Source organism: Poromitra crassiceps (assembly GCF_964638095.1).
Source record: "Poromitra crassiceps genome assembly, chromosome: 17".
Taxonomy (NCBI): Eukaryota; Metazoa; Chordata; class Actinopteri; order Beryciformes; family Melamphaidae; genus Poromitra; species Poromitra crassiceps.
Window position 1 is genome coordinate 33569715 of NC_139635.1, and position 19497 is coordinate 33589211.

The 19497-nt window shown below is 45.9% G+C and overlaps 2 protein-coding genes across 2 annotated transcripts in view; both read left to right on the plus strand.

The window, feature by feature from the left end:
- Positions 1–2485: 2485 nt before the first annotated feature.
- On the plus strand, positions 2486–6060 carry tmem236 (transmembrane protein 236; the record flags this gene model as incomplete). Its single annotated transcript, XM_083653717.1, has 4 exons — positions 2486–2739; positions 3089–3161; positions 3983–4106; positions 5402–6060. 4 exons carry the CDS (start codon positions 2486–2488, stop codon positions 6058–6060), a joined length of 1110 nt encoding a protein of 369 aa, XP_083509843.1.
- A 3788-nt stretch (positions 6061–9848) lies between these two features.
- Positions 9849–19497, plus strand: part of LOC310792030 (voltage-dependent L-type calcium channel subunit beta-3-like) — a gene marked incomplete at both ends in the record, with an annotated part of 49958 nt that continues 40309 nt past the window's right edge. The window contains one exon of the mRNA XM_083653713.1: positions 9849–9896. Coding sequence (XP_083509839.1) covers positions 9849–9896 — 48 coding nt within the window. The remainder of the gene's footprint in view (positions 9897–19497) is intronic.

A 19497-nucleotide genomic window follows, 5' to 3' on the forward strand; every position in this document is an offset into this window, starting at 1 on the left:
GAAGGTCTTTGTCTTTGGGAAAGAGTTCATGCTCATAAATAATGATTGACCTGCCGAAGATCACTGAAACAGCAAAAAAGTATTTTTTGTTAACGTTGCATTTTCCTGTTTGTGTAATATTGATTTATTCTCATCATTATTAATTCATTATTACGCTTAATGAAGCAATTGAGTTGCAGGTTTTCAAATTTGTATTTAATTGCAGTTGAAGGGCAAATCCTTGTGAGATTCTGACTGTAGAATTGTGTCATTTCAATTTCTCTGAGAAATTAGCCGTCAAATGTGCTAGTCCTTGCCGTGGCCGCGCCGCCTTAAGACTACAAACCACCCCTCTACTTAAGCTTGGTAACTGTAACATTGCAAACCAGTGGCCGTTCTACGCTCCAGAACCTGATTTGGGCGATTAAGTTGCAATATCAGAGCTCTGACTTGGTTTCCTGGTTGCTGCCAACTGTATAATCAGACCGTATTAACCATGTGTTGGGTGAAAGAGGGCAGAAAATATCAAAGTAGCAGCTATTCTGGAACCATGGGACCATGAGCCAGTTCACCACGAATGCACCACCTCTTTGCATCACAGACGGCGATGGACTGCAGCCCCGATGTAACTATTGTACAGGGATGAGATGCTGCCTGATTTTATGTTTTAAACGAACATCATTATTGTAAAGGTTCTGTCTAAAATTGTACCCTGCTGTTTGTATGTACTCTTTTAACCATACTTATGAATTGGTATTCACAATAAAACCAGGCCAAATGTACAGCATATTGCATATGTCCTTGTTTAATTTGATTGATCTGATTTCCTTATTGATTTATTATAATAAGCTAGGGCATTTCATAGGCTGTATAATAATAATAATCAGTATTACACAGGGAGTTCACTGATGAGTGGCCCTTTTTGTGTTTTCTGCCTTGCCACTAGATGGAGATCAGAGACCCATCAAGACAGATGGAAAGCTGTAGTTACATGTCATGTAACACATAAAATAAGGTAAGACAGTTTTGTTTGTCTAGGAACTCTTGCTTGTGAAAATCTTTAGGTGATTTCTATGGAAATTAGAAATTTATTTAGAATTGCTAATTCGACACTACCATCACTTTAGTTTTTATGCCTCTGCCGGCAATATCGTGGCCGGAGGCATTATGTTTTCGGGTTGTCCATCCGTCCCATGCTTGTTAAATAATATATCAGGAACACCTTGAGGGAATTTCTTCAAATTTTGTTCAGATCTCCACCTGGACTCAAGGAGGAACTGATTCGATTTTGTAGGTCAAAGTTCAAGGTCACTGTGACCTCACGTCCATCTGGCTAGGGGGATGTGGGTGGTGGAAGGGCTGTGGTTAGGAAGGGGGCGGGGCGGGGCCAGAACCGAAATTTCAAATATTTTTCAAGCGGCGCGCTCCAAACGATAATGTTAGTGAAGGTGCCTGCGGCGCCGGTTTTCGGAGCAACAGAGGGCGGATGTTTCACTCAGCAGCTTGTGCATGGCACCAAAATGAGGCACCTAAATCTGTGTTGCAATTCGGGTACCGGTTGTAAAGGTACCGGTACTAATAGCCGTACCGGGTTTTGGTAAATAACCCTAGGTTCGAGGGGTGGGTAGGGGGAGTGGCTGGGAGGATGTGGTTTGGATTAGGGGTAGGATGAGGACCATTTTCCAAACGATTAGCCGTTTTGTTGAGGTAACCCAATTGCCTAAAGTGCCATAAGGTTGAATGGCCACACCACTGTGCCGTGGGCTTCAAGGTATTTGTGCTTGTATGAGTCTGGTCAGACATGGATGTAGACTGTCATTTGATTGTTGGCGGCGGCATACAGACTTGTTCTGCTCATCTAACCATAAGGCCATGTTCAGACTAGGAGGCCAAATCTGATTTGTGAACTTTAATGACCTATTAATGAGTCTATCCAGATTGGTTTTATGAGTCTGGATGCTGCAAGTCTGATTTGTGTCACTTGTCCCAAACCACTATGTAGGTCTGGACACACAGATCCGACTTGAACACTTGCCCAAATCAGATTTGTGGCAGTGCGGACACACTCCCAAATCAGATTTGGGAAACCAATCAAGATAGTGATGATTAATGACTTTAGCAGCAAATCGGATTTGCCTGTAGTGTAGTGTGAACGTGGCCTAAGTGTTCACCTGAAAGCAGACACAGGTCTCAATGTGATCGAGCCGAGTCGCCTCTCTTCCACAATTGGCTTGTGTACATTTCAAGAACGGTCTCAATGTAATTTTCTCCTTGGAAGTTATGAGGTAGGAGTGCTCCTCTTTGTGAGCCCATAAAAATGCAAGCATGACCACCTCATTACCTCCGCAATAAAAAAAGAATAGGGCTTCCAGTGCAGTATAAGCAATGTCAGCGTGCAAGAGTCCAACAGGGGGATGCGTGGGAGATGCTTGTGAGAGTCTTTAGCGCTAAGCTGAAGCAGACCTCAGGGCAGTAACTGGGTTCAGACCCGCGGCATTCAGGGACCATGCCCTCGGGGAAGACGGTCAAGCTCGTCCTGTACGAAGTGCTGCAGTTTGCGGCCCTCGGCGTGCCGCTCTTGGTGGTCATGGAGAGGTTTGCCGGCCTCATGCGCGACGTGAGAGGCGCGGATATGACGGCCTACTGGCTGGTGGTGGTCGCCTCTGTCGCCTACGTGACCTCTGTGACCCTGCTGGTGTGGCTTCCTCTCAAATACGTGATCCTGAAGCGGCGCAGGGTCATCACCAACATCACACAGTGGTGAGTGGAGCTGTCAAGTACTTTAGTTCAGTGATAAGTAACACATAGACGCAAGCTTGAAACAAACACTGTAATGAAAGGCACAGTATATAGATGAGATAGAAGGGGCTGACACAACTGAATTAATGTAGATAACAGAATCTACAACAGAGCACAACATGGAGAAAAATGGGGGGAAGTCACCAAAAAAATGACAAGAAAAGTAAAATATAGGGAACAGTAAATTATGTAAAGTAATATGTGCAGGATCTGAACTTTGCTTAGATAGAGTGGAGAGATAGACTGGCTTCTGAAAGTGAACACAATTATTGATCATGCTCGGATTGCACTTGTTTTTTTTTCTTTTCAGGAGACCCACAGCGTTGGCCTATCTCACTCTGTGTACGTTACCGTGCTTCGCTATTTTGCTAGCCAGCTCCAAGGTAACGTCGTCAAGACTGATCGTTCTTGTCAGTGAAAAACATCTGTTGACGTTATGTTCCCTGGTCATGCTCCGACGGGGTCCTTCAAGAGGCATATTTGTTCCAAACAGTCCATTTGTGGCACAGGGCTCATTTTATGACCCCCTTGTGTGAGAGAATGTGCTTTCAGAGTGCCCGTAATTATTCACTGAGTGACGGCTGACACGGCACATTGCTCCACAGCAACAAGAAAATGATCGCTTCTCAAGTTTCATGTCTTTTACTCAGTATTTATTGTATTAGTGGGCAAGTTCCCACCTAAAGATGGACCTAAACACCTTAAGATATATAAAAAAAAAAAAAATTGGAAATTTGCCCCTTGTCACATGAGCCTGGGGTATTCAGTAACCCACAGCGAACATAACAGGTTGGCCATTAACCCAACACAACACACAAGTTAGACTACAGTATGTACTTGTGTAATATTTCATGTTTATTCCTTTACTTGCAAAAACATAAATAAAACATCTGACCATGAAGACTTGGCCACAAAAATTGTCAGGCATGTTTATGCATCTAATATTTCTTAATTTTGTGTTAAGGGCATTCAGTGACATCTTCATGTGTTTTATCACAGGGGTAATAATGTTGGATGGGTTCTTCATAAAATTTGGAACGCATGCGCTTATCTTTTTCAACGCAGCCAAATGCTATAAAGAGGAGTTTCAATTTCATTTCTGCTGCTTCATCCCTCAGGATCTTTGAATATCAGATCAATTTTGCATTTTCTTGTTGTTGTTGTTACATTTTTTCTTTCTTTCTTTGGCATTTTTCAAACATAGGTGCAGGTGGATGGAGATCACCGGCTGGATCACTTCACTGAGCTGCCCGTCTCCTTGGTGTTGTTCTCTCTCATCTGTGTGGATATCATAGAGAGGATTCGCTCATGTAATCTCACTGCACAATGTAAGGCTTGTCTGCATCACTATACTGTAGGTGGCACATAAGCGTATGTTCACAGTATTTGAAGTGTTTACAGTTCACGCAATGTGTCAAATCATTGTATTCAGTTTTACACCTCATAGTTTGACTTCACATGAGAATGGACGAACTTAAAGGGACAATTCACCGCAAAACAATGCTGATTTATTTTGCACATGATCTTAATCTCACACACATCTGAAACCTATAAACAGTTTTGCAGACATTAATTTAGTTGGACAGTTATTGAGAGTTGATTTGGTTTTGATTTGGAGTTGATGCCAGTGATGTCATCGGAGGACTTAATAATGAATGACCTAATGATTCAGTAGTGCCTTCCGATGAAATCACTAACATCAACTTAACTCAAATCAACTTTCAATAACTGTCAAGCTAAATGAATGTCTGCAAAACTGTTGACAGTTTTCAGATAAGTGAGATAATGTGCAAAATTATGTATTTATGTTTTTCCGATGAAGTGTGCCTTTAATTGATTCAGTGATTACGGGTTGATAGAGTAGTTGCATAACCATTTTCAACCTAGAACCTACTGTCCCATCTTTTTCTGCTACTTACATCTTGCTTGCCTGAGTGTGCATCTCTCTAATACAGTCCTGTAAGTCCAATGGACACTCCACAACTCAGCCCTAAAAGCACCAAATTTCACTCTGGAATGAGACATGTTGGTATTTCATTTTCCTTTTAACTGTGACCTAGCTTTCACTATTTATTTTCCACCACTAAACAAAGGAAGTACTGTACTAAAGCAGTGGCCAAGGTAGCATCAAAACAATAAAAGAAAGGCATGACTTAAGATTGTTTTCATTTGCAACCCAACTTCAGTCATCAGAACCTAGATTACAGCTGGCTTTCTATCCTCCCAGGTAGTTCATTACATTCACCTTGCGTCCCAGGTCTAAATCAGTCCCTATTAGACAGAATGAAAACGTATTGGGCTCTGAAGTTGGGAAACACTGATTTATATACAGTATATATATATATTTTGTATCAGCATGTAGTAACAGTAGCTATCAATGTGTTGAAAAAGACATCCTTTGGGTGCTTTTAGTTGGCTCCATTGGCTCTATAGGACTATTGGGGAGTTGCTCACCGAGGCAAGCAAGACGTATGAAGCTCTATCCAGATTTTGGTCTGAAACGAATTGATGTGATGGAAAAAGAAGAGTCAATAGGCTCCAGGTTGAAACTGGCCAGAGTTATTCCTTGAGATAGCCATAACCCTATGGTTATCAGGGTCCTGTGTGCTCTTGTCGTTTCCAGCAGACAGCCTGGATGCTGACCTTGACATGCCAAACCCCATCCCCATCCTCACCCACCTGGAGCAGGTGAGCACCGTGTCAGGAGGCCAGCTGTACCCTGACAGGGGGCAGAACGGCTCGCCCCACGGCCACCCGGAGGCCAGGAACGGCAGCGCGGCCGCGGGGAGACGGCAGGAGGGGGGGGACGACTCTCCCGGCCGCTCGGCGGTCACCTCGCGAGCAGCCAGGGCCGCCTACCTGTACTCCTCCTCGCCCTCGCGCCCCCGCGCCCCCTCTGGCCCGCTCCGCTTCCTGTGGGCCAGGGACAGCAGGGCAGAGGAGTTTGGGGAGAGCTTCTTGTTCTGGCTGGACACTGTGGAGATGGTGAGAGTGGCAGGAGAACGCTCGGTCTACTACTCGGCCTGGGTGTTCCCCGTCTACATACTCGCCTTCTTGTCCACCCTCAGGCTGGTCATCACGCCTCAGAACCCCTTGCTGTCCTCTGCTGGATTTGCCCTGCAAGACCTTCCCTTCTTTATCGTTCGAGTAGCTCTGCTTGCCGTGTTTGGTTACGTAACGCCCATCTTGTACCCGATGAAAAATCTACTGGTGTGCCTCACCTTTGTCTACTTTACATTCCTGACCAGGCTGAGGATATTCAAGAGGCAGAGCATGTTCTGAGGAGGAGCGGCGCCTCCTGTTGTCCATGAAACAATCCTCTTGGATTGTGGACGGTGGCACAGTCAGTTTGTGCGTAGCGGGGGGGACGAGGTGGCGTTATGATGAGGAACAGCAATTATTGAAAGTGTCTGTTGGAAGTGTCTGCAAAAGAGTTGAAACCCCCATTCATCCAAATCAAAGAGTAAAAAATGATTCAAGGTTGAAAACCAAACAAGGTGCTTCTGCTGGAGCACACAGAGAGCCACATTCTTTTTGTATGACGTGCTTGAATCTGACTCGTATTTATCTCTTATCTTTGCCACATCTGTAGACACACTACAAAAACGGTTGAGAAAACATGTATTTGACTTTATTGTATTGTATGTATATTTGAAAAATATTCTGAGTTTTATCAAACAACCATACACTGTATTAAATAAATGTACATTCTTTTTATTCTGAGGTGAACATTTTTGATACAGGTTAATGCAGTTAGCAGGCCAATGCGCTCATCCAAATAACTTCACACTCAATACTGCACTTCTTGGTTCCTGAGCACACATTCTTTGGTAAGTACATTCCCAAGACCTCTAGTATAATCCTTAAAATGTTAGATTCTGCACCTGGGCTAGGAAGGTTTTCATCAGAATGGGGACAACCTGAGGAATGCTTCTCCATTAGAAGCCCACCAGTTGCCATTTTTGGCTACCAGCAACCTGCCTAGACTCTACGAGATACATATAGTATGATTACTGCTCGCTCTCTCACACTTAACAATTTCACTTGCAACATTAATTTTCAGCATATTTTTGCATCTATTCCAGAGCCAGGAGATAAATAATTCCACACTTTGCCATTGGCTCTGGCAAAATTGCAGCTTTCCGTGATGCCATGGACGTATAACTCACTGGAGTGTAACCTTGGTGTGTATGTGTATCAATGCAGGATGCCACGGTGACATCACAGAGTGCAGTCCTCCACCAGGACACGTCTTTGACAGAATGACACCCCGCAGAGCCACCTGGTCTTTGTCCCACCGATGGATGAGCCAGGGCTGCGGGACAACAAGCGTAAGGGAAGTGCCAATCCAGCACCTGCTGTCTCTCCCACAAAGCAAACAGGAAAGCAATTGGAAACAAAAAAAAACAAAAACAGCAAGCCTGCTACGCCCACAGTGATAAATAGAGTAAATATCAAACACAAGTTCATATCCACCACCTTGGGTACGGTGGTGCAGTGGTAAGCGCTGTCGCCTCACAGCTCGAAGGTCCTGGGTTCGATTCCCACCTGGGACGCTGTGAACGCTGAGGGAATGCGTGCCCGTCCGCATGTCCTCGAGTGCCCACCGCCCGGGTGGGGTCGTCAAAAGGGCCTTTCTGGGTGGAGTTTGCATGTTCTCCCCGTGCCTCCCGGGGGTTTCCTTCATATAGGAACCCCCTTCATCAAAACATGCAATATCCTGGTTGCTAATGTGGTTCCTCCTCTGCTCGTTAAGGGCGCCTGTTCAGAGGGAGGGGAACTGGTTGGAATAGCGTGAACCTCCCACATGCTATGTCCTACCGGTGAAGCTTCCTCTGTCTGGTGAAAAAGAAGCGGCTGGCTAACTGCCCATGTCTCGGAGGAAGCATGGAGTCAGTTTCGGCTCTCCCCAGATCGGCAGAGGGTGGAGTAGCAACCTGGATAAATAAATTAAAACTAGCACTAATGGGGGATAAAAATGGGATAAAAAATCTGGAAAAAACAAAAAAAACAAGTTCATATCCATTTGAAATGCATTGCTGCTGCACTGAGCAGGCTGATTTGTAAAAGACATTGCTAATGATATACACAGCAAATGACGGGACACTACTGAGAGTACAGATGAGTTACTTGAGCCCTACTCACCCGTAGCTGAATGAGGTACCCAGGCCTGCTTTCATCAACTGGTATGAAAGTGCTAATGGGAACTGAAATTACCCCCGAATTTCCCTACAGCCATGATCATCCTTCCACTCCTTCATGATTTATACTATCATCTCCCAGAAAGCATTAGTGCAGCTGCTGTTCTTGTGGCTATTTTGCACTACTAGAGTTCCGGCCCCCTTGGGGGCTGAAACTCTAGGCTCGCCCGCTGCTGTCATAGACCATTGTGACATCATCAGTGGGACAAAAATTGAAACAGACAGACAGCAAACAGACAGATATTGCCCACTTGCTCACTTTGATATAAAAATGACGTCATTTTCGCAGGCTGGAGAGCGCAGTGACACACAGGCTGTGTTGCAAATGATCAAAGGAAACATAAGTGCTCCCAAACCAGCAACAGCCTGCATATATTATTCCTCTCATCTAAGTCTGTAAGAGCCACATTGTGACAAATGAAGAGTTCTCTGAGGCAGATCCAGAGTCCCTCCAGCACCAAATGCCTCTCTCACACATGCTGAGAGAGGCTTTGCATGAATTGATTCAGGTTGAACTTCACAGTCAGCATATTGAACGAAAAGAGAAGACAATGATCCCCGGTGCCTCGTCAGCCTATACTCACAAGGAAACATGGGAGGGGGGGGGGGGGGGGGGAGATGGCAGACGTTGTGGACAGAGATGGAGAGAATGAGATAGAGGGGGAAAAGAGAGGGCAGATAGAGATATGGGGGGGGGGGGGGGGTGCGGCTTTGTAAATCTATGGGGCTGGAGGCGCATTTGAATTCAGGCTGTGTGTCTCCTGCGCTAGCGGAATGTTACCTGCTCCAGCATGGCAACAGAGAGAGAGAGCGTGAGAGAGAGAGAGAGCAGCAGTGTTCTTCAGCTGCAACACCACCCCACACACACACACACACACACACACACACACACACACACACACACACAGACATGCACACACTGTCACTACATGAGTGAAAAGAGTGACTCAGGTAAGTGGGAACGCCCCTGATGAGGGGACCCTTGAGATCGAGGAGTGTGGTAGAGAGGGAGAGGGGAAGAGATTGGGAGGAGCTACAGCTGGAGGCTGAGGAGGAAAACGCACAGAGGGGAAAAAAACTCTGAATCTGGAGCTGATTCCACAGCTCTCTCTGGGGGGCGGGGGGGGGGTGGGCTGCGAGGGAGGGGACGTAGGAGCCAGACAGATGTGTGGGGCGATTCGGGAGCTGCTGTGATTGGACCGCTCTGAGGGGGGGACTACAGAGACAGAGAGACACACAGAGAGAGAGAGAGAGAAGAAAATGACATTTACTTTATGTCTCAAGCCCACGCAGGGTCAGGCTTTTTGCCGGTAGGGGCTGTTGAGCTGAGTGGCGGGTGGGGGGGAGGGAGAGAGGGGGGGGGGGGGTGTCAGTGTTCTGCTGCGACAGGGTGAGGACAGATAGAGAGGGGCAGAGAGAGAGAGAGGGGGGGTGAGGAGAGGTGGTTGGAGGTGAGAGGGTGCAGTGTAAATAAACAGCGATGGGAGATTAAGTCCCACCTGCGCCCCCCCCTGCTGAGATGAGGTGAGCGCGCACACACACACACACACACACACACTGGACTGTGTGCATGTCTCAGAGGGAGTCGCTGGATTTGGGATAAGTGCTGATTGGACAAGAGAGAGCGCGGGACTTGGAAGACGCTGTGAGACGCCGCTGCGTGGACTCATCTGACTGAGGACGGAACTTAAGAACCTGTGGACTTGGGGAGTTGGTTATTCTAATTTGTTTTTCTGGGGGAGGGGGATCCCTGAACTGCTGGCGATCAGGTGGCTCACCCGTGCCATGAGGACACTGGCCTGAGGACACCGACCCCCAGATGCTCTACCAGCCTGTCCCCTCCTCTCCCCCCCTCTGCTGGATGTCTTGATGTATTGCTGTGGGCTGGGACACTGGCGGAGAGTGCAGTCCACCTATGTAAGTGACTGACCATCGCAGTTGGGCTGTAACTAGCGGTAATTTTAATTATTGATTAATGTGTCGTTTAATCGATTCGTTGTTTGGTCTAGAAAATGTCAGAAAATTGTGAAGAATGTCGGTGTTTCCCAAAGCCCAGGGATGCAAATTCAAGTCACCTTTAGGTCACCTTTTTCATCCCAAAATAGGGCACTTAAGTGTATGATTTTGTGTCTTCCCTGGAATCTGTCACCTTTTTCACTATCCATGACTTTGCATCCCTGCTGCCAAGATGATGTCCTCAAATGTCTCATTTTGTCCACAACCCAAAGATATTCCGTTTACTGTCATAGAGGAGTAAAGAAACAAAAACATATTCACATTTAAGAAGCTGGAAAGTTGTGCTTTTTTTTAAATTAAAAAACAAAAACGATACAAACGCACTCAAACCGATGAATCGATTTCGAACTAGTTGGCGATTAATTTAATAGTTGACAACTAATCGATTCACCAATTAATAATTTCAGCTCTACATCGCAGCATCACTTGCAGCAGCAGCATCTGTCCTTTTGATCCCATAGCAACAGTGGAGTTGTTTTCTGACAGGAAAGGAGGGGGCTGAGAGATAATAACATACAGTATAAAGAGCTGTAGTGTTAAATGAATGACAGATAGCGTAATTGCATATATGCCACTGCAGTGTGTATATCCAATATAGCCTGTGCATACGTTGACTCTTAAGAATGACACTAGTGAGGATGCTCAATCATTCACGTTCAATGCCAGACATCCGTTGCATTCTGCTCCATGTCTGCAGTATGGAAGCGAGCACAGTAATAGCAGCTACAGTGTACTGTGACGCTTACAACCTGTTATTTGCTACCGGCCCCATTCTCATACTCAAAACCACTCTATTGGCTCTGAACTGCCTGCAATTGCTCAGCTGGGCTGCAGTTCATCAGGACAGACAGTGGCGTGGTCAAACAACAGCTCTCTGTATTGATTTCAGTAGGCTACACTGGACTTCATCAAAAGCACTAGCTACAACCCAAACCCGCCGCGTCATTTTCCCAGAGGCAACAGTTTGATCTCATCACCGATCATCTTGCTCCATACCATACGCATGGTGTCCGTGAAGAGAAGTAGGCTACGCCATTTAGGCAGTATTGCATACCAGACTAGGTGATTGTTCTACATGTGATTTAGGTGCTGACTAGAGTTGTTGGAGTTCAGGCTGCTGGTGTGTGGTCCAGGTAGAGGTGCTCACAAGTCATTTTTAGCTATGATCAGCAGCTCTTGCCATGGAGACCAAGTGTGTGTGTGTGTGTGTGTGTGTGTGTGTGTGTGTGTGTGTGTGTGTGTGTGTGTGTGTGTGTGTGTGTGTGTGTGTGTGTGTGTGTGTGTGTGTGTGTGTGTGTGTGTGTGTGTGTGAAGGTGTGTGCTTAAGTTCATGCCAAGTGGCTAAAAGGGGGCATGGGGGGTGGACACATTTTGAAATGCAGGGGCAGAGGGCTGGCATTTTGCAGGGAGATCAGGTGTGTGAAGGTTTTCTGTTTGGCCGATTGGCTAAAGGGTGGGGGGGGGGGGGGGGGGGTCTTTTATGGATGAGCGTTCGATCATCTGCTGCATGCCATCCGATCTGTTTAGACACTTGGCAAAAAAAAAAAAAAGATTCAAAGCATGTACTGTATTATCCTCACTCCTTTATCTATTAGCATTGATTCGTTGACATTATTATTAGTAGACATTTCCTTAATGTTAAGAAAATAAGCATTCGCGAGTCCCAAATCTCGAGTCTTTGTCGAGTCTCAAGTCTTTTGAGGACGAGTCACAAGTCAAGTCTCAAGTCACTGTGTGTGCGAGACTTAAGTGCGACTCGAGTCCAAGTCGCAAGTCCCAAGTCCCCACCTCTGGGTCCAGGAAGGGTTTTCTCCCAGCGTCTGACCTGGCGGAGCTGTCTGGAGGAGGAGAGGAGCCAGGAGAGGACAGTTGGACAGTTATCTCATTATGGGCCAGGTTTGACTGTCCTCTCAATGACACAGAGGAGCAGGCAGGACAGTGACTCACAGACAGTCCCACTCCTCTCCTCTAGCTGTCTCTCTTCCTTTCCCCTCTTGCCTTTCTCTCACGAAATTGGATCGGCCTCTCATTCCCCTCTGTCGTGCCTTGCTCTCCGTCTATCTCCTTGTCCCTTTCTCACCGTCTAAGTCCTGCTAAAGCTGACTCAGTGCATTGTGTGTGGTGAGGCAGACTGCAGAAGACCCTATCATACCCACATTCCTAGAGGAAATAGGCTTACTATCAGCCCGCGGCAGCACTCAATAGGCTGTTCAACAGATTAACACGTATACACTGCGTGGTATCTGTGCCAACCTCAGCAACAAGCTATAGCAAAGAGGCTTAGCCAATCAAAGGGCGGCGATGGCTCAAAAGTGCTAAAAAGCCACGACACATCAGGAAGTGGGACCTGGTTACCTGTCATTGATTTCGCCTACACAACAGTTTAGTGCAAAAGAAAGTCCCTAAGCCCAGCAAATGCTTGTGGATATTAAAGGAATTCAAATATAATATATCTACAAAAATGGTTGTAATTCTCACACACACACACACACACACACACACACACACACACACACACACACACACACACACACACACACACACACACATACAAATATTGATATCTGCAGGTCAACAATCCAGTTAAACCCTACATAAGTAGCCTAGTAGACTGCACACTTACCTTTTGTAAAAAAAAAGAATTCGGACTAGACTGCCAACATGTTTCGGGCTCTGCCTCATCAGAGAACAGATACATAGACTACTGTTAGTTTAAATAATTTAGGTTCAGAGTTAAGACACATACACCTCTGTATGTGTGTCAATCAATCAATCAATCAATCAATCAATCAATCAATCAATCAATCAATCAATCAATCAGTAACCTAACTAATGGCTAGCAAACCAATGTGTAATGAAAACAGTATTAGTCCAATGTTTTAAGTTAAAAGGCAATATAAAATCAATAGTGCAGTATAGTCTACATCCTCAAATGAGCTGCGTGGATTCTATAAACGTACAATGCCCACATTTTAATCTGGCGACTGGGCTGTCAAATGTCATATTTATTCAAATGCATTTGCCTTTATATATATATATATATATATATATAAAAATACACAAAATACATGAAGATATAAATAAGTCATTGGATAGAAAAGAAGCACTCAGCCAAACACTGAATGACAAATTGTCATTGCCCTTCAGTCTAATGCTCTGCAAGTGCACAACTCATCTGTTGTTCTCACTTTGCTACATCACACGATGTGATATGATGCCAACTGCATTCAGTCAGCACTGAGATTAAAAAAGATGAATCAATCAAAGTCACCACTTGGTTTTGGATACATCTCTTACTTGGCTACAATTTGCACATTGTACGCTCTACACCACCTATTTCAGCTTAGTTTATGGCAAGAATAACAAATCCCTGTTAAAACTCGACTGGTCCTGCTTAAACCACATGTAATGTAATGTTCAATTCACATTTTGGTGAATGGGGTGGGGGTGGGGGTCCATGATATGGGCCTTTGCTGGCAGGAGACAGAGCTGGATTACCTTAAGTGCTTACCTGGCTCTAAGAAGGGTCTTAAGACATCCTACTGTCCCCTGCTTAGCTGCTGCTGAGAAGGCCAGTTCTGTCAGGACCGGGTCAGTTCTGTCAGAACCGGGTCAGGCCAACAGCTCCCATCAGGTCAGGACACAGCCGTTAGCTCCATTATGCAAATGTTAGCCTGTATTCCACAGGGCCTAACCGGATACCCCAAATGCCCTCAGTCTAAGAAGGCTATTTCAGTGCTACCTTTTGTAACTTTAGACTAAAAGCTTAGAGAAGTTGATATTAATCAAAAATATATATTTTTAGTTACTGTAAAAATATATATATTTACAGTACAGTGGTGTCATTTATGCATGAATGACATCATTGGCCCACAACTTCACTCAAATGAACTCTCAATAACTGTCAAACTAAATGAATGCCTGCAAAACTGTTTACAGCCAGGATATACTACTGATTTTGTAATGATACAAAGCTGGTTGAAAACAAGCTTTTTGAGATGGAGAAAGCGTACAAATGTGAATCAACAGTGACTGGGTGGAAGCAAAATCAGAGGTTCTCTCCTTGCCTGCTTCACTACAAATTTTAACTGTCCTGAATCTGACTCCTGATGTGTATATGCCCAGCTGCTGTCACCTGTCTTCAGGTCTGTCTGGGTGTAGGAGAGGAGACAAGACAAGGAGAGGAGTGAACCTGACAGTTTTGAATCATGCCCTCTGTCTCACAACATGACCATGGATGGAAGTCTGCAGAGTTCTGGTCTGATCTGATTATTATATTCACAATGTTATATTCAATAATGTATCATTATTCTGGGGTGTGATTGACAGATTCGCAGGTACCACATTTTGATTTATTCATACCACAATTTTGCATTTAATAGCAGCGGTTGTTTCGGGTTCTATGTCCGTTTCCGTTTTACTGTCAGTTAGTTCTAGTGCAGACTACAGCACTAAAGTGACACAAAAAGATGCTCTTATTTTGGGTTATTTCGATTTTTTGCTGCAGTGGCTCACTATTGTTGAGTGAATCTATAGGCAGCACCGATCCATACAGAGCCACAATGGACATTGATTTTGATGCTGAATCCTGTGGATTTGGTAAATGTAACAAGCAGGTATTGACTTGTTGCCTCGCCACACTGCGCTTTCCTTCACTGGAGGCGGTGGGATTGTTAAACATAGATGCAGTCTCTGTGCAGCAGGACCATCATCAGCCTCTCTAGGCTGGCCAACCGTGTTTTTTTATAGGATGCAAAGAGCACAGTGGATTGAATGTAGCCCTAATGGGGGTGCAGTAATCTGATTACAGTTGTCGAATAAAACAGCATGTTTGAAGGGAGGAGGTGTTTAGGTTGAGATGGTACTGTAGCAACAAACAAGAATTTTGCCCAAGTTGAAGAAATGTTCGGTTATGGTTGTACATTGGTAAGACTATTTAAATTGCAAATTCATTTCCCCAATGGATTTGGGGAATAAAGTAAAGCGAAAGTAACAGGACATTTCTCAGTGTGAATAATCCAGTGGGTTATGTTATTAATTACAAATTTAGCAGGTAATCTGTAATCTGTAGTTGATTACATTTTGAAAGTATAACCTTTTCAAACCTGTGAGTGCAATATATTCAAATGTTGCTGACTAGCTTATGATTTTGGGACTCGGCAGCAGGGAGCAGCAGGGTCAAACTGAGGTTGGGATTTGGCGAAGAGTGAGATTTATCTATAACACCATCAAGCTCTCGTCCTCTCAGTCCCTCCCTCCCTCCTTCACGGTCTCCCTCTGACCAATCACAGGCAGGGAGCTCACCGGTCTCATGATGGTGATTCCAAATCAAAACCATACATGCAGTATGTATAGACATGCAGTGTCTCTCTCTCTCTCTCTCTCTCTCTCTCTCTCTCCGCCCCCGCCACTCCCTCCCACTCTCTCAGTGCTGCCGCTGCTGTAGTAGAGAAGACGGCAGAGACTGAGCAAGTCACGGTGAATATATATTTCCCACAATAACCAATTCCACGTCCTGAGCCCACATGATTTGGTCTTTACATAATCGCACAGTGGGGGAGGAGTAACCTGCCGCCCCGACGTGCCCTCTGCTGCTCCGCCCACACCGACCGGCCCTCTCCAGTCGTCTCTCCTCCTCCGCTCCATCACCACCACCATCACCACCACCTCCTCTTCCTCCCTCCCTCCCTCTCCCTTCATCCCTCCATCGTTCTTCCCCTGCTCTCACCATCACTGCCATCTCTCTGCCTCTCTCTCTCCTATCCCTCTCCCCTCGTTCTTTTAAACCTCTCCTCTCCCAGTCCCAGCTGTTGGGGTGGGCATGCTCGCCCCGCTCGCCGGCACCAACCTCTGGCATCACCGAGGAGGGGCATCGGCCAGATGTTTGGCCAGCGTTTCCATGCAGGGTTCAAACACATTATGTACCCAAAGCGGCGAGAGGGGGGGGGGGGGATAGGCAGGCATCAGGAGGAAAGGCGGAACTTTTCTGCGTGTTCTATTTCTGCCTCTGACAGTGCAACTTGCCAGCAGTTTTGGAGTTATCCTTTTCTCTCTCTCTCTCTCTCCCACTCCTCCTCCTTCTTGGGTCTATTTTTGAGCACGTTTAGCCGGGTGAGATTGGAAGGGCGGCGTTCCAGGCAGATGTAAGATTGATCCGGTAAGGGTTGTTGGCACCGGGAACGGTGGAGGAAGTCAGACGAAAAAAGCCTTGTCTCCATGCCTCCATGCCCGTCCAGCTGCCGCTGAGCTGGCCCGGGCTCGCCGTGTGCGCGAGGACGCCGAGTGGAAGGGATCGGGAGTGGGGCCCCGCTCCACCGCCAGCGAGCCATGTCAAAAGGGCCCAAGAACAAAAATGTCTCCTGGGTGAGTGAGTACTGCGTCTCTGGCTGTATCGGTGGTGGTGGAGGAGGGTGGAGGGGGCGGCTGTATAGGCACAGTTCAGTTTGAGTGTTGTTGTTTTGTTTTATTCTCATCTGCCTTATCTGTGTCGATGTTGGTGCCGAGGTCTTGGATGCGGGGGTTCGTCGGAGAGGTCCCTCTAGTGGAATCTTGTCATCTTTGCCTGTACGAACATAGATGAGTTTGAGGGATTTCAGCCTGCGGCGTTTTGGCACCACGCTGATTCAAAACAAGCTTGACCTGCAGAGTTGTTTGCTCAGGTTGGGACCTCGGGAACATCCTCCTTTATAGAAAATTGCTCACTTCCTTGATCCAATGTGCTAATATGTGAGCTCTTATGAGTTTTGATTGGACAAGACTGTGAGCAAAACATGTCTATACCAGCAAAGGATGCTGTCTTTGATGGTGAAAATCACTCACACCATCGGTGAGTGTGGAGCAGGAGGGGCCAAAATATGCTGAGTCTCCCCATTAGGAAGTAGTCTGGATCGGTTTCCACCGCTCCTGGACCCGGGGGCGTAAACCAAGGAAACGCAAACAGTCTACCGGAAACATGTGCGCCAAAAAAAATTCTGTGCAGCCGTTAGCTTGACACGAGGTTACGTTAGCTAGAGCCTGATAACAAGAACAACATAACAACACAAGTTGTATAGTACATAAAACAAAACGTTTATGCAATACGGCATCACCGCTACGATCGCCTGACACACCGACACCGGTCGAAACGGTGAAAGAGGTTGCGACAAGACGAAAGAGGTCGTAAACGTTATGTTAATGGTATCTTTTTAACATTGTTATAATTGTCACAATCGGACGTTCGGTACGCGCGCGCGTGTGCGCGTGCCTGTAAAAAGCTTGGAGACAGGTGTGTGTTTGTATGTGTGACAGCAGCACATGTGCACGTGGTGTGTGTGTTCAGGGGGAGTGGGGCAGGGGGTGAGATGAGAGAGGCGCACACTATACACGCTCTTGTGGGGTTGTGTGTTATGTAATGCAGTGCTGTGCATCATATGAGCTGTTTCCTTTCTGTATCAGGTTAATATGGTATCAGTCTTTTGGTCGGAAATACTGTAGTTGAATATACAATAATAGAAATGGGAGCACCTGATAAATTGACTTGCACCCACTTTGTGTTGTGTGTCCACATTTAACACCGATCCAAGTGTCTGTCAAGTGCAGCTCAAGTAATTCAAATATTTGAAAGCATAATCTATGTTTTGAATGTTGTGTTTGTGTTATTACAATTTAAAAAATAGAGTCAGAGTATGATTGCCCATTTTACACTTAATTTGTAGATTATGGTAAAAACACTTGCATAGGCCTATACTCTGCATGATACTTGAGTTTGGGCGAGGATATGATTGGACTTTTAGGCTACACAGTTGCAACCATGGATGCAGAGTGCCTCCTAAAGCTGGAATTATGCTTCCCGCATCGGCGAGGACCGCGAGTGTCTGTGCGGAAAAGTGACGTCAAATCAGCAGACACGCCCCTCCGCAAGGCTCCCGTGCGGATGGTTTTCACCTGGCCGTGCACACCACACATTTTCTAACTACGCGGACGCGGCTGGGCGGACAAAGTGGAATTTTCAAAACTCCCGCTCACTTCCGCGAGCAGAAACCTGCACAGAGTATAAAAGCTCCAAACGTTTTCTCGTCAGGATTCCGTGTCTCTCATTTCCGTGCGACAGTCCATGCGGGACTCTGGAGGTATACTTCCAGCTTAAAGTCGAGCCGAACCCAAAAATGACTTTTCTTTTCTTTCAGTTCAAATACCTGGGTATGCAGTGCACCTATTTAATGATGTAGGCAAAAAATAAGTAAAACAAATCAAATTCCTTTAGTTTTTCACACTTTTTCACATAAAGAATTCATTTTTCCAGATTTCATTGATAACACTAATCTACAGTTTGCTGACGTCACCTAGTACTATCACATTTCTACCCCATTTCAACCAATCATATCACGACATGCAGCTGTCAATCAAATCTTCATTTCAGGATAATTTTCTCTTCCAAATGAAGTAGAAAATGGCGCCTAGTGCCTGTCATAGTTCCTATCCCATAAACTAACTACTACTTGGCCAATTGCATGAAACATGAACAAAAAACAAAAACTATAATCTCTAAGAATGCAAAGAAATGTAACTGGCTCGTTAAAACACGCATTCCAGGAATATCGTATTTACGGAAATAGCGTAAAAGGCGCGCGCTTGAGAGCGTGGTAGTCAGGGGTCTCCCCTCGGAGATTTCAGGCGGGCGGGCAGCACCCATGCATCAGATTGTCCGCTCGCTCCGCACGAAGCAAGTGGCTGCCTGGTACTCCGCGGATCCCACTCGCTCCGCACGACAACACGCTGAATCCCACTCGATTTGGGGGTGGAACACGCCATGATTGACCAATGCCAAAGCCAGTCGACAGAATTGTCAAATCAAATCATCGACACGTATGGTCCGCCTCCCAATTTGTTTTCAGTCTCCGACGCTCGTGCTATTGCATTCGCCTCCGGTTCACGTCGACTTTAAGGCCCATGTGGGCTGCTGAGGTGCATGGCACTTGCATGTCAATTACTCACTGGATTTCTTAGCTTCTTCATTTACTTCATGAAGAGCTGCTTTCAGTACTGCAGGAAAGATCAGTCTCTCTTATGTAATAGCTTCACATGTTGTGCGGAGAGTGAGCGAAAGTAAGCGGCCGGGAGATCATTTGGGTAGCCTATTTGGTTGGCGCTCCGGGTGCTAAGAGTGGCCTCTTGCTGGAGGGGATTTGACATGTCATCATGGCCGTATCTACCAATGACCTCGGTATTTACAAAACCCTGCATACGGCCCTGCATGTCATAGAGCAGATTTGGTAAAAGCCCAGTCTGGTTCACTCCCGGGTCATGGGCTAAAACGTTGGAACCTTGGGTTTACAGTGAGTGACGTTTTGAGACAAAGTGTTGTGCTGCGGAATCTTGTGGTGAAGTATGCCTGCATCGACAACCTTATATGGATATCTGTGTGATATATTATTTTAGTGTTACTCAAACACTCCAGAATAGAATAGAACACAACACCATAATATATCTTAAATTATGATTGCCTCCTTTTCTCCTGTTGTCA